The sequence below is a fragment of the Protobothrops mucrosquamatus genome, unplaced genomic scaffold (genome assembly GCF_001527695.2).
Source record: "Protobothrops mucrosquamatus isolate PMUCROS unplaced genomic scaffold, P.Mucros_1.0 scaffold481, whole genome shotgun sequence".
In the NCBI taxonomy this organism is placed as follows: Eukaryota; Metazoa; Chordata; class Lepidosauria; order Squamata; family Viperidae; genus Protobothrops; species Protobothrops mucrosquamatus.
In genome coordinates, this window is record NW_015386801.1 from 255,850 (window position 1) to 269,004 (window position 13,155).

General features: G+C 43.6%; 1 protein-coding gene across 1 annotated transcript in view; it reads right to left on the reverse strand.

Annotated features, from left to right (window-relative positions):
• Positions 1–13,155, reverse strand: part of PTPRN (protein tyrosine phosphatase receptor type N) — a 46,335-nt gene that overhangs the window by 14,265 nt on the left and 18,915 nt on the right. The window contains exons 5-16 of the mRNA XM_029284273.1: positions 11,187–11,370; positions 9,363–9,678; positions 9,150–9,242; positions 8,597–8,634; positions 7,518–7,843; positions 5,518–5,604; positions 4,534–4,613; positions 3,899–3,963; positions 3,092–3,304; positions 2,340–2,555; positions 1,554–1,701; positions 887–960 (exon numbers count right to left, since the gene is read on the reverse strand). Of these exons, the coding sequence (XP_029140106.1) occupies positions 887–960; positions 1,554–1,701; positions 2,340–2,555; positions 3,092–3,304; positions 3,899–3,963; positions 4,534–4,613; positions 5,518–5,604; positions 7,518–7,843; positions 8,597–8,634; positions 9,150–9,242; positions 9,363–9,678; positions 11,187–11,370 (1,840 nt within the window). The remainder of the gene's footprint in view (positions 1–886; positions 961–1,553; positions 1,702–2,339; positions 2,556–3,091; positions 3,305–3,898; positions 3,964–4,533; positions 4,614–5,517; positions 5,605–7,517; positions 7,844–8,596; positions 8,635–9,149; positions 9,243–9,362; positions 9,679–11,186; positions 11,371–13,155) is intronic.

Here is a 13,155-nt window from a genome sequence, read left to right on the forward strand (position 1 = left end):
CCAGATGTTTGGTCACACACCCAATAATCTCTTGAGAGCTATGGAAGTTGAGGCACAACACCTTTGGTTGAATACAGTTATTTGACTTTGCTTATCAAGTTCATTCTGGATAAAGATACCGCAATGGATCCGCAGAGCAACCAAACTTGACCGTATGTTATTAGAAGTGCAATGTGTTACTATGAAATGGTATTGCCTATGGTTAAATTATCCACAAGCAGCAAACTAGGTGATCAAGATGAACTTGGATGCATTAGACTGAAGAATAAATAATCATGGCCAGGTTGGAGAAGAGAAGGAGAAAGAGAGGAAAACGTCTGAACCAGAGAAATAAATGCTGTCCTGTAGCACCCACCTATTGCCCTTAACAGAACACTGGTCTCGGAGAGACACTGTTTAAATATGACATCCTTGATGGAAGGTAGGAAGAAAGAGACATAGAATATCTCTCTAAGGTGAGAAAATATGCAGACAGACTGAAAAAGGAGAGACTAGTTTAATGGATCAGTTGTCCAATTGGGAACTGCAAGACTTCACACCAGGAAGTGAGAAAGTCTATCTGCTTCTAAAAAGGCAGGTGAGAGACAATTGTGAGGCACTGCTGACAAATACGTCCGGGGAACAGAAGGTAGAGCTGATGGCTGAAGAACTCTGAAAAGAACAGATGGCATTACACCTTCAAAAAATGATGAGTGTGGCACGTTTAATCCAAAGTGGCAGGGCTGAGGGGGCTTTGGGAGTGTCCTTTCTAGCTGAGCAACGGCTGCTACTAGACTTGGCAGGAAAGGGGGCAGAGGCAGCCTCTTAAAAATGAGCCAGTGAGGCAGCCTTTGGTGGGATACGGAGTGTAATAGCAAGGAGAGGAACATGGCTGTCTGTCACTCACAATGGGGCTGGCATTAATGAAGTCACTCCGCGATGGGTTGCTTTCCATTTTCAACTTGATGCGTGCGTGATCATCTAGGAACAACAGAAAAAACAAGGAGCCGATGGTCTAGTCTAGAGATGCTGGAGTAGCAGGAAGCTGGAATTCTTGTGAAGCTACAGTGCCATCTCCCCAACACTTGAATTGTTGGTCACAGAGATGCATCTCTAGACCAGTATTAGGGAATCCACGGCCCCAGAATTGCATGTGACTAAAAAATTCTCTCCAAAATGAGGTTGAATTTCAGTAATGCAGTAATGTGACTGTGGCTTCCCTCTATTTGTAGATTGGAAGCTTATGAAAAGAGCATTACCCTTTAAATAGGTTGAATGTGTTTAAGGAAAAACAATCCACCTCAAGTCAGAGAAAATAAGAAAATATGGCTCTATCTGCCCTTTGATGTGGCTCTACTCACTTTATGTACTGCCCATTTTGTACTATTGTCCCACATACCATCGTCTTGCTGCACTCCCCTCCCCAGTGCCAAGTTAAGTGTGGGCCTATAGCCATCACCATAGAACCATGCTCTGGCCACACTCCAAACCTTCTGTTTAGGCAGCAAGGAACAGGAATAAAATGGGACAATCACATTCTCTAGTGCCCATAGGCAGTGCTTGTATGGACTCACAGGGCACATAATCTGGGTTGCGGTTCTTCTTGACATTGGCTTCACGCTGGGCAGCATCACAAGTGTTTGGTTCTGCTTGGTATGCACACAGTGCTTGCCACTCTTTAGCCAACCTATCACGATTACGTAGATGGTCCTCCATATATGCCTGTGGTGGCAACAGAACAGTTGTCATATCTTGGACTTAAACATATACCTCTCCATCTCCCTCCCCCCCCCCAAAGAGATTACTGAGATCTATTGAAAGTGTTCTCTGAAGAAGTTTGGGGACTGAATTCCCAGAATCGACAATCTCAATACATCTAAGGACAGTCACATTGCTGTCAAAATCTAGGGCACTGTTTCTTAACCTCAGCATCTTTAAGATATGTGGGCTTCAACTCCCATAATTCCCCAGCCAACCACGTTGAGTTTTCTTACCAGGTTTTAATTTCATTAAAAAAAGGAAAAAAGTAAAGCCTCCTAAAAGTCAGACTTAACTCCTGATGATCTCACGTATACAACCAGGCAATCATCAGGCAGCAATATGGAACTACTTTGCTCTGGCCATTGTCTTCTCAATCTGGAATTTCCTCTTGGTCTCCAATCAAATCTATCCTCAGATCTAATCTTGCTTAGCTTTTGAGATTGGCCCTGGTTGATTAAGTGGGGCCACTTAGGTTGGTGTTTCACTTCAAAAATGACACCACGCATCTATGTCTTCTGTAAAGCTCTATCTGGCAAGCTTGCAAACCTCTGTCAAGCTGTCCCAACAGCACAAATGTGTAGGGTGTGGGTGCTCCTCACCAGAATCATGTGTCCAGTGGAGATATCCATGTTGGACTGCACAGGCTCTTCACACCAAGATGGCGTGCTGCTGTGGGAGCTGGGACTGGCCTGGGGTGCATCGCTGAACTGTGAGGAGACACTGCTGACACGAGAGTTTTCGGCAGGAGCAGGGGGCGGAGGGGTTTCTGCACGGCCAAAGAGTGACTTGGCAGCCATGTGCTGTCGGCAGAGCTCCTGTGGAAAGATGACCCAGCTACAACACCCATGCACACTGGTCACTGAGACCAGACAAAAGAAAGGAAAAGCAGAGAGTTGGACAGAGGCAAAAAGCATTCAAATCATCCAAAGATCCTTAATTCTTCCACTCAAGAGATGCAAAAGCAGTAGGAAAATAAAGGCATAACTGAGGTCACCTCAGTCGAATCCTCCCCAAGGAGCTAGGAGCCAGAATACAAATGTCCTTGCATTTGTATTCTGGCACTGAATGAGAGGCCAGTTTTAGGAATGTGTTTACCCAACACTCTTAATCACACCAGTTAAAGCCTTAATGGTTATCGCTGCACAACATGCTAAGCCAGTTAGGGCTTGTTTGGGGCTCTTGTGCAATCTCAGTCAATTTTGAGGAACTCCAAAAATGGCTTCAGTAACTAAATGGAGAATGCCAGGCATCCCGGCCTATGATTTCTGGTGAACCATGGCGCTACATGTAGAGCGATCTTGACAGACTCAGTGATGTCGAAGTTCCTCCCTGCCATCAATCCCACTGGTACCTGGTATTCATAGGTGCTGTCGGTTGCTCCCTCTGGCCCCAGCCCTGCCAACCGCTCTTTCTCCCGCTGCTTGGCATGCTGGCGCAGACAAAAGACCACAGCAGCAGCAATGACAATGCCGGCCACACAGGCCAGTAACACAAAGGTGAGCAGCACCGAGTGGAAGGTGTTGCCGAAATGGGCAGGATGGGGGTATGTTGTAGCCTCGTTACGCTGTGGAGAGACAGGCATAGAACAGGTGAGCTTAGGATAAAGAACCACCTCCACCCAAGGCAGATGGTGCACAGAGTCTAGCCCAAGATGAGAGATAGTAGCTCTTCAAATGTCACTGGGATCTAGTTCTCAGCAGCCTCTGCTATAGCATGGCCAGTGGCAAAATGGGAGATGCAGTTGTAGTTCCACTACAATCACAGCCATCACTGGTTTAAACTACATGCTTTGCTATTTGTTGCCATTCCATCATCCTGGCATTATGGAGCCTTGTCAAAATCGCTATTGCCCACTGCTGCCTTCTGACTTCTCCTCAGGCTCTGTCCCACCCCTTTACTAAAACTTGGAACCTTTGCTGAATTTTCATTCTATTATTTCCATATTTTGCAGCCCATGGCTTTCGTCTTCTAAGAGCTGATTACATTTTTTAGATCCATCTCTTTCTCCTGCTCCCAAGTCTTCTTTAACTCAAAAGCAAACTTTCCAAACAGGCAACTTGAGGCCTTGGCTTATGAGTCAGAATTCTCAGAACTCTCTCTTGGCCAAACACTGCCCAAGCTTTAAAATGCCATGAGGTCAATCATAAGCAAGTCTTACCTGTCCTATACCCATCTGTAGGATCTTTATTCCAACCTCCGATTCCAGCTCTGACTTCACCAGGGCTAGAGGAAGGATAGAAATGAACAAGCCATACTAGAGGACTGAACTTGGGCACATGGAAAGCAGCAACTGAGTGAAGAATAGAAACTGGGAGAAACTGAGAATGGAAGCTAGGGGAACATGACTTGAGGACTGGTCTGTTTCTGTTTGACATGCTGGGGTTATTGCACGAGTAGAAAGGATAATACTATGATAGAGGGAATTCCCCTGCTCCCTCTTTTATGGACCCCAAAGTCATCTTTCCAAACCAAATTGATTTTTACTAAAAAAAAGAAAAAAACCCAATCACCATAACAAGCAAAATAAAGTAAAACAGCCAAGCAAACCTTCTGCTAAGCTGATTATTCCTTTCTTGAAGGAGAGAACATTCTAAAATAATAATGTTTACAGTAACACTGACAATAAAAGTAATAGAAATAATAATGGGTTGGCTCCAAGTTCCAAAAAAGTATGCTAATACTACTTTAACATAGAAGATATCCTGTACCTCTTAAACAAATTATTTTAGTGTCCTGATAAGGCTAGGACACAGAACTGGTATAAGTGTGACTACTGATTTGCTCTCAACTTACCTGCCCTATTGGCGACATCATTCAGAGACAAATTTTGGTGGTTTTGACGGATGCGGAATGTGAGAGCTGGACCCAACACACTACATAAGGAGAGATTTGAATTTAGGATTCTGCTTTCACTAACCACATCATTCAGTCAACAAATGTGTTTTCTTTGACCATTCCTGTAGGATGTCTCTGTTATAGCTACCCATCATAATTCTTTACAATGCCCTTTATGTAAGGTTATCTTAGTTTTCTCTTCATTCATGGTTCTGCCAATGAACCACGGGACCCCAGAATGACATGGAGCCCATCAAGTGGTTCATATGATTGCTGTTGCCAGGGGGATGGGGGAGGTTATTGGGGGTTTTTTTGTATTATTTTTGTTTTGGGGTTTAGCTGCCTGGAGTCACCAAGAGTGAGTTGGGAGGCCACAAACCTTTTCTTAGATAAATAAATAAAACTCAGAGGTTTTACTAAATGTGAAAGACCTCAAGTTGTGCTTTAAAGCCCAAAGTATGGTAGTTCAAAATCCAGAGCAAGTACATAGTTGCTAAAAAAGGACCCTACTCATATGAACAAGGGTTCATTACTTAAGAAAATAAGGAGTCCTGTTGAGATGTAACAAAGAAAAGACTTTGTGTTAGCCACCCAATAATGAGAACTCAATAGGATAGGAGATATAGGATAGGAGATATAATTCATTCCAAAGCAATATGGAGCCCTACAAGTATGTTGGGATAGCCAACTGGCTACAAATTCTGAAAGTTACAGTCCTAATGTATTGAGGAGCACTAAATTGGGGAAAGTTACCTCAAGAATACAAGGAAGTCCTTGTAAACTGTTCATTAAGAGAACTGCATCACACTCTGGCTAACTATGTCACCGGTACTTCCTCTGATCGTTTCTCATTAGATTCTTCCCTTTCCAGAACCACTGCAAATAACAGCACACTTCAGATTCTCGTGGAACCCTAGACCTCAACTAAGCTACATCACTTACCTGATATTGATGAAGCTGGCAGTAGATAAGTGAACACGTTCAGCCAGGGTCTCAAGGAGGTGAATGCCAACAGCCAGGCTTAATGGCCTGCAGGTGGTAAAAATGCAGTAGGTCAAGACTTAATGGAAAAGCGTGTCGAGAAGAGAGTGGGTTAATAAACAGCAGATAAATAATACCTTTAGGTAATTAATTTTAAGATGTGTGAACTTCAGCTCCCAAAATTCCCCAGCTGGATGCCAGCTGGGAATGCAGGAAGTGAAGTCCACACATCTTAAAGTTGCCGTGGTTGGGAATCCTTGCTGTGGGTGTTCCATCTTGGATATTAATCATCACCTGGCACACACCTTACATATTCATAGATCTTCTGCTGGTAAAAGTACCTCAACCATACTAGCCATTTGTTGGGGTTCATATCTGATTTATCCAAATACCACAATAAACAAAAGAACAATCTGTATCGTTTGTGATAAGTGAATCAAACATAACAGGGTCACTCATTAACCTCTATAACCTTCGATTTTATCACAGGACTTCCCAGTGTGTAAAGAGTAAAGAAGATAATCTTTCAGGAATTGTTACTGAGACAAAAGGGGCAGAAACACTATTTTAAGTCCAGAAAAATGAGACAACATTTGGAAGTGACTCAGACAAAGACCTCCCTAATTTACTGAAGGGGAGGAGGTACAATACAATCAGGTTTGTCAAGGGTCTGTTATCACAGCCCATCTCAGTCAAAGTAGATTTATCCATCATATGGATTTGATTTCGTAGTGTCCTATCTAGTGGGGCTGACATCCTGACTTCCAACACACCCGCCCTCCCCTATTCCACCTTATACCACTCCTCTAATTTGCTTGAATTGTCCCACCTATGTTAATTATATGTATTCAGCACCACAATAATTGCAGTTATCACACTGAACCCTACTTGATTTTAACCATGATTTGTTGGATAAGCTACAAATGATCAGAGTAAGTTTTTTAGTAATTTTAATGAATCAAGACATGCTCATCCTACATTTGCTGTCTCCTCTTTTTCAGTCAGTCTTTTCTGGATATCTTTTTGAATTGGGTAAAGGTTTGAGTGGAACTAAAATGCTAGCCAAGAACAAGCCAGAAAACCCAACAAATCCTGTGCTCCCAAGTTATAGGTTATATTAATCCACAGTTACAATTAATAACCCAATATGTACCCTGACTTTGCTATTGCAGCAGACTGTTTTATAACAAACCATAATTTATTCATTGATTCTCTTTTCCATGTCACACCGAGTGAAAAATAAATCAATCATAGTATGGCTGGACATGATGCATGTGTCCAACCACTGCGCAGATGCAAATGAGAGTAATTATTATAAGTATCACCCTATTATCTGCTGGAACTTGTCAATGTATAGCTCAGGTTGCCCCAACCTTGTTCACTCCAGATAGATTCATTTTTAATTAGCCCCAGACAGCCTGGACAAGCAGCCAGTCTGGCATAGCATAGCATTGCATTGCATTGCATGGCTTTGGGGTGATATAAGATGCACTTGTCTGATCCAAATCCATCTCACACATGCATTAGTCAAGTGCATCCACACCTTGAATAAACCAAGTCATACAGGCAGTCCTCGACGTACGGCCATAATGGAGTTGTAAAGCGGGTCACTCACATGACCAGTCTGATTTTACGACCTTTTTTGCAACGATTGTTCTGAAAAACCACATGTAAATGCTAAGTTTGCAGCAAAAAAGTGCAATAAAATATGGTCACGACTGCTGCAAACAGCTGTGAATGCAGGCCAGATGCCGAGAGCCCAAAATACAGATACGTGATCATGGGAGAGGGGGGAGGGGGAGACAGTCGTTGGAATTTCAGACCTGGGGAATCTTTTGTCATTTTGAATGGTCGCGAAGTGATAGGTCATAAGTTAAGGGCCATCGATACAACTTGCCTCTCTGGATCCGCCCCTTTATTTTGCCCCTCCCTCATTTCCCCAGACACTTCCTTTCTCTCACTTCTGGTCAGTGACAACGTAGCCATATTCCTCTGCCGCCAATGGTGTCTCTGGCTGCTCTCCATCCTTATTGAGTACACCTACTGCCATGCGACTCTTCTTCACCATCACCCCCTGCTCCTCAGGACTTCTGGTATCACCTTCCCCAGGGCTTAAGGGCTTCTGTGAGTCTGGGGGAGATGTTGTCATTGACATGGGGGCCCCAGCTGAGCCAAATCTCTCCCTGTGTGCTTGAATTTGCCCCTCTGTGGGAATGACACTGACAGAGTCTTCTTGAGAGGGGACTGGCTCCGGCTCCTCCCTGTGTTGCATTTCTGCTTCTGTCACCTGAATAAAGATGGAAAGGTCACCCATCAGTGCTCAACACGTCAACCAACAACCCACAGCTACCTTGATAACCCCTGCTTATTACTATAGGCAGCCTCGCAAATTCCCTTCTCAAATTCTGCCTCAGGTTGCTGGTTCCATCCTCAAGGTTGAATGTGTAATGATCTGTTTTTTTTCCTCTTCGCAGGAGCCACCTATGTAAGAATTGGCTGGGGAGGATTGTTCTCTGATGGTACAGGCAAATTGTAGTCTAAACGTGGCCCCAGAAAACCTCCAAAGTCCCTGCCCCAAGTGGACGGGGCCAAACTGTTTGGTCTTATTTCAGGGGGAGAGAATGAATCGGGGGATTTAGGTAAGTGTTTAGATCAAAAATATGAGGTGAGCTCCTTGAACTCTCTCCACCCCCCCCCCTACTAAACTGGACAAGCCACCCCCACTCTGGCTATGTTCAGAAACAACTTCCATCACCCTCCACATTTCCTGTGGCCTTTGGAGACTAACAACTCCTCCCCCAACTCACAAAAACAAAAATGACTCTGCCCCACGTACATGCAAGTAGCCCAGGTGTGTGCTATGGCAGGAGAAAAAAAACCCCAAGTGCAGCTTAGAGGAATCTACTTCTCATATCCAGAGGTTGGCTCAAGTACAGCGTATCTTCCAATGAGTAATAGGAAAGCACATTTCAATGTTTTGGGACGAGACATTGTAGAAACCCAAAGATTTCCATATATATCAAGAAACTGGCAAACTTACCCGCTTGGACTCCAGAGCCTCTTGTTCAAGCCTACCAGCTAAGGAAAGAATTAGAGAAGGAAAATGCTTATTTTCTAAGATGAGGGGGGGGGGAAACTTAAAGTTTAATATGGTTGATTTTCAAAGTAGTGAAGTAGAAGTTAACAATCTATAACTTTCTTCATGTTGTCAAAGTAACCCATCAGCCCCAGCCAGCCTGGCCAATGGTCATGGCAGTCGCAGTCCACCATTAGAGAGTTACTAGTTTCCTACCCTTGCACTTAAGGGAAGACATTCTGCGGAGGATCAAGCATGTTCTCTGATTGCCATGTCATAGGCTCCAGAGCTAAAATACCAACAGAGGAAAAACAGATTCTGGGGTGAAGCCAGCACAAATTTAAGCCTGGATTGCATGAGCTAGCACAGGGGCAGCATGGAGTCTCCTCTCTTCAGATTCAGTCCACAGAGTTCCTATTTTACACCCAGACACAAGCCTTCCTCCAATCGCTCTCCTCCAGCTACAACCATCCCTCCTGCTGCCTCTTCTGCTCCAAGTCCTCATCCCTCTACTCACCATGTTTATTGGGACTCTGAAGGAACTGAATCATGTCCTGTGGTTTAATCCCATAGTTGGCAAATATTGCTGTAAGCCTCTGTACGAGTCTGTCTGTGGATAGAAAGGAGGGGATGGTGTTGCTTCTGTAGCCGAGTCATCATCAAGGCTTTCAAGCCAAGATGAATAAGCTAAATGATTCTTTAGAGGGCTGAAAAATAAGAAAAGTCTCACCTGGCTCGGTAGAGTGTGCTTGAGACTCTGCTCTGTTTTCAAGGTTGTGACCACTGTCCTGAAGAGGATAATCTATCTTGGAATCTTGCTTGTTCTCAGCCCTGTTTCTGGATTTACCTGTCTGTTCCTGGGTTAAGTAAAGTGCCCCCAGGTCTTGGAAAAGTTGACTTCCATCCAGCCCCTGCTGTTCCCTATAGAGAGGAGCAGTGCTGGCGCTCATGAAGACCTTGGAAGGAGCAGCTTGGTCTAAGAAAATGGGAGACTTTGGGTTGTGACCACCAGAACTGCCCTGGAAGGTGCCATCTGGATAGCTGAACTGAAGTAGAAGTACACAGAAAGGCGATTTAGAAACAAATGAAACCAGTTGTCTTAAACTGAGTCACAACACTGGAAAATCTAGCTCATTGTTTCACTTGCAAGGGCTCTCCGGCTTTCTGATATGAGGCTTCCCCAGATTTTCTTGGAGGTAGCAAGAGCTATGCTACCAAATTAAAGTTTCCTTCACTGAATCTGAAGTCACCAATACACCATGTTGGCATAACAATGCTGCTCTAGTCTTTCTCTAAAGTCTCCACTCTGGCTTTCTTCTAGAGATGGTGGTATACTGATTTAGCTTTGCAGGATATTGTTAAGCAAAGCCATTTGAGAAACCCTCTGTTTTTGCTCCCCTCCCCGTTTTCAACATTGTTGTGAATGTTGGTAAATGAATTAGACAGAAAGCTAGACTTTAGCCATCTGTCAAAATCTGGTACTGAGGCAGATGATCTATGAGATCACAGAGGCTGCCTGTTAAAACAGGAGAGGCTTCCCTGGGCAGCCCCTACAGCTGCAGGGTGGCCCAGGCTGTCACACTTCTCCTGCCTTCCTTGTCAGCCCGAGTTAGATGCAAATAGGGAAAGGACCTGACACTGGCCCTTTCTCAGACAACAATCTTTCTCAGTTTTCCTTGAGAATCCTAGGAACTGAAGTTGATTTATTGGAGTATCATAGCTTAGTTACAGAGTGTCTTGCATTTATAGCCCCCATAATCAATTCCTTGTCATAAAGAGGGATCCTAGATAATACGAGATAATAATAAGAGCCGTGGTGGCAGAGTGGTTAGAATGCAGTATCACAGGCTAACTCTGCTCACATTGCCACGAGTTTGATTCCCTCAATCCTGACCGGCACAAGGTTGACTCAGCCTTCCATCCTTCTGAAATCAGTAAAATGAGGACCCAGATAGTTGGGGGCGATATGCTGACTCTGTAAACCGCTTAGAGAGGGCTGTAAAGCACTGTGAAGCGGTATATAAGTCCAAGTGCTACATGTATTGCTATAAAGAACCATGAAATGGTCCAATCAGTAACTTGAATCTTTGTTCCTGCGTTCTTTTAATGGCACTATTTTTAAAAGGGAAAAAGTGGGTGGGGAACCTATGACTGTCTAGAAATCAGGGGTAGGCAACCTTGGCTCTTTTATGACTCGTGGACTTCAACTCCCAGAATTCCTGAGCCAGCATGGCTGGCTCAGGAAATCTGGGAGTTGAAGTCCACGAGTCATAAAAGAGCCAAGGTTGCCTACCCCGGGTCTAGATGTTGTTCATTTCCAAATCTTATCAACCCCATCCAGCCTGATAATGTGATTATTGTGATTATGGGAATAATAGTCCAATAACATCTGGAGGGCCACAGATTTCCAAGCAATGGGAAATAAGCAAGTCCTACAGCAACACTGCCTAACTCTGTGCTCTCCAAGTGCACTGAACCCAATTCATTCACAGCCAGTAAGAAAGGCTGAGGCCATTCTCCTCGATGCTCAGTAGCTTTATTGAAATACACACACCTGGTAATGAGGATAAGACGACAGGAACGCGTTCTTGTGACTTAGCTCAGGCTGAGAGGCCAAAAGCAATTCCAGATACCTCTGCAGGAGTGCTGGGGGCAGAGGAGGCTGGTGACCTCCCTGAGGGGAGGAAGGCTGAGATGACAAAGAGGGTCTCCTGGGAACTAGGTGATGAGGTGGCAACCTGTAAAGGGGACATTCCAGGGTAAAATGTCTGTCCATATTATTATGTAGCTTTTGATTAAAAACTTAGAATAAAAATAGGTATATTATATATTGATATAACTAAAAAAAATTTTGTTGTAATTTAATGTTATTTTAGAGTCACAGCAATTTTGTACTAGTGTGTAGTAATAATGAGTAGTTTTGATTAGAATTGGATGATTGTGCATTTATTTCCTAGATTAGCTTTGGGAAGTCCTGGGGGGGGGGAGGGGGAAAGGGGTAGGTTGGTATTATAGATTTATATGTATATATATGTATGATTTTCTAAGGAGGTGCCCGGTGATACCCCAACTGCACTGACGGGATGGTTGAGGGAGAAAGGGAGGGAGGAAAGAGGGAGGAAGGAGGAGTGGTGGTAGGATGGGAGGAGGAAGGTGTAGGCAAGTGAGAGGGTGGTGCAGGAAGGGGACACCGGACACGTCCGTGAATGTATTGATTGGTGTTGATTTTTTTTTTGGTTGATATTGTGATAAAAGATTTATGTTTTTGTTTTTCAATGAAAAATCAATAAAAATTTATTTAAAAAAAAAATGTCTGTCCATCCACCTACCCATCCATCCATTAACTGGCTTATGTGTCACTCCATTTGGGAAGATTCTGAGCAGTTTGTTGTGGTTAGAGAATAAACTGGGGATCAAAAGTTCCCTATTTCTAGTTCAATAAGGGGAAATTTCTGCATGGTAACTAATGGTCATACCCAAAGCCCTACTCTGCCAGTGTATCTTTCATATGATTATAATTATAATTATAATTATAATAGGGCCTGAGGAGTCTTTCTGGCTAGAGGGCACAATTTACTTCTGCTTTTTAAGTAGCCAACAAAACGTCTTTGATGCAAGTGTGGGAATTTGAGCTGTAAAAGCTTGGCACCTCTCCTCACTGTAATACTGATTAGATTGTGATCCAGGCACCCAGCAGTGCATACTGCAAACATCGGCTGTGACAAAAAGATTATTTTCTGGCAGGTGTGGAACTGGATCACAATAGGGAACAGCACGGAAACGTCCCTTTCTTTCAATCAAATCCTCATCTTGGCAATTTATAACAAAAGCGAAAAGCGTGGCTTCTCATGGGAGATCCGCCTGCCTCCGAATCGTGTGCCTTCTGGAAAAGTCTGGAGACAGAGCTTGAGGCCACATACAGGTAGTCTTCAATTTACGACCACAACTCAGCCCAAAATTTCTGTTGCTAAGCAACACAGTAAAGTGAATTTTGCTCCATTTTATGACCTTTCTTGCCACAGTTGTTAAGTGAATCACTGCAATTGTTGGATTAGTAAAACATTTGTTAAGTCGATCTGGCTTCCTGCTGGTCAGAAGGTTGCAAAATGGGATCACATGACCCCAGGACACTGCAACCTTCCTAAATACATACTAGTGGCCCAGTGTCTGAATTCTGATCACATGCCCATAGAGATGCTGCAACGGTCATAACTGTGAAAAGCGGTCATAAATCACTTTTTTCAGTGCCACTGTAAGTTCACATGGTCTCCAAGCGAATGGTTGTAAGTTGAGGACCACTGTATTTTGTTTAGGGTTTATCTGTCTCAGCTTCTATATTCATTGTATTTTCATGCCTTATTGTCTGACAAGAGACTTTGACTGCAGCAGCATATAAATTTGATAAATAAATAAAAAGGAAAAAATGTGCACTAAGGCCTGATAATATATAAGGTGATTCACTTCTTGGATAACTAGAAAGAGCATAAAGAAGGATCTTCCATTTTACAATCCTAGTTCATTCT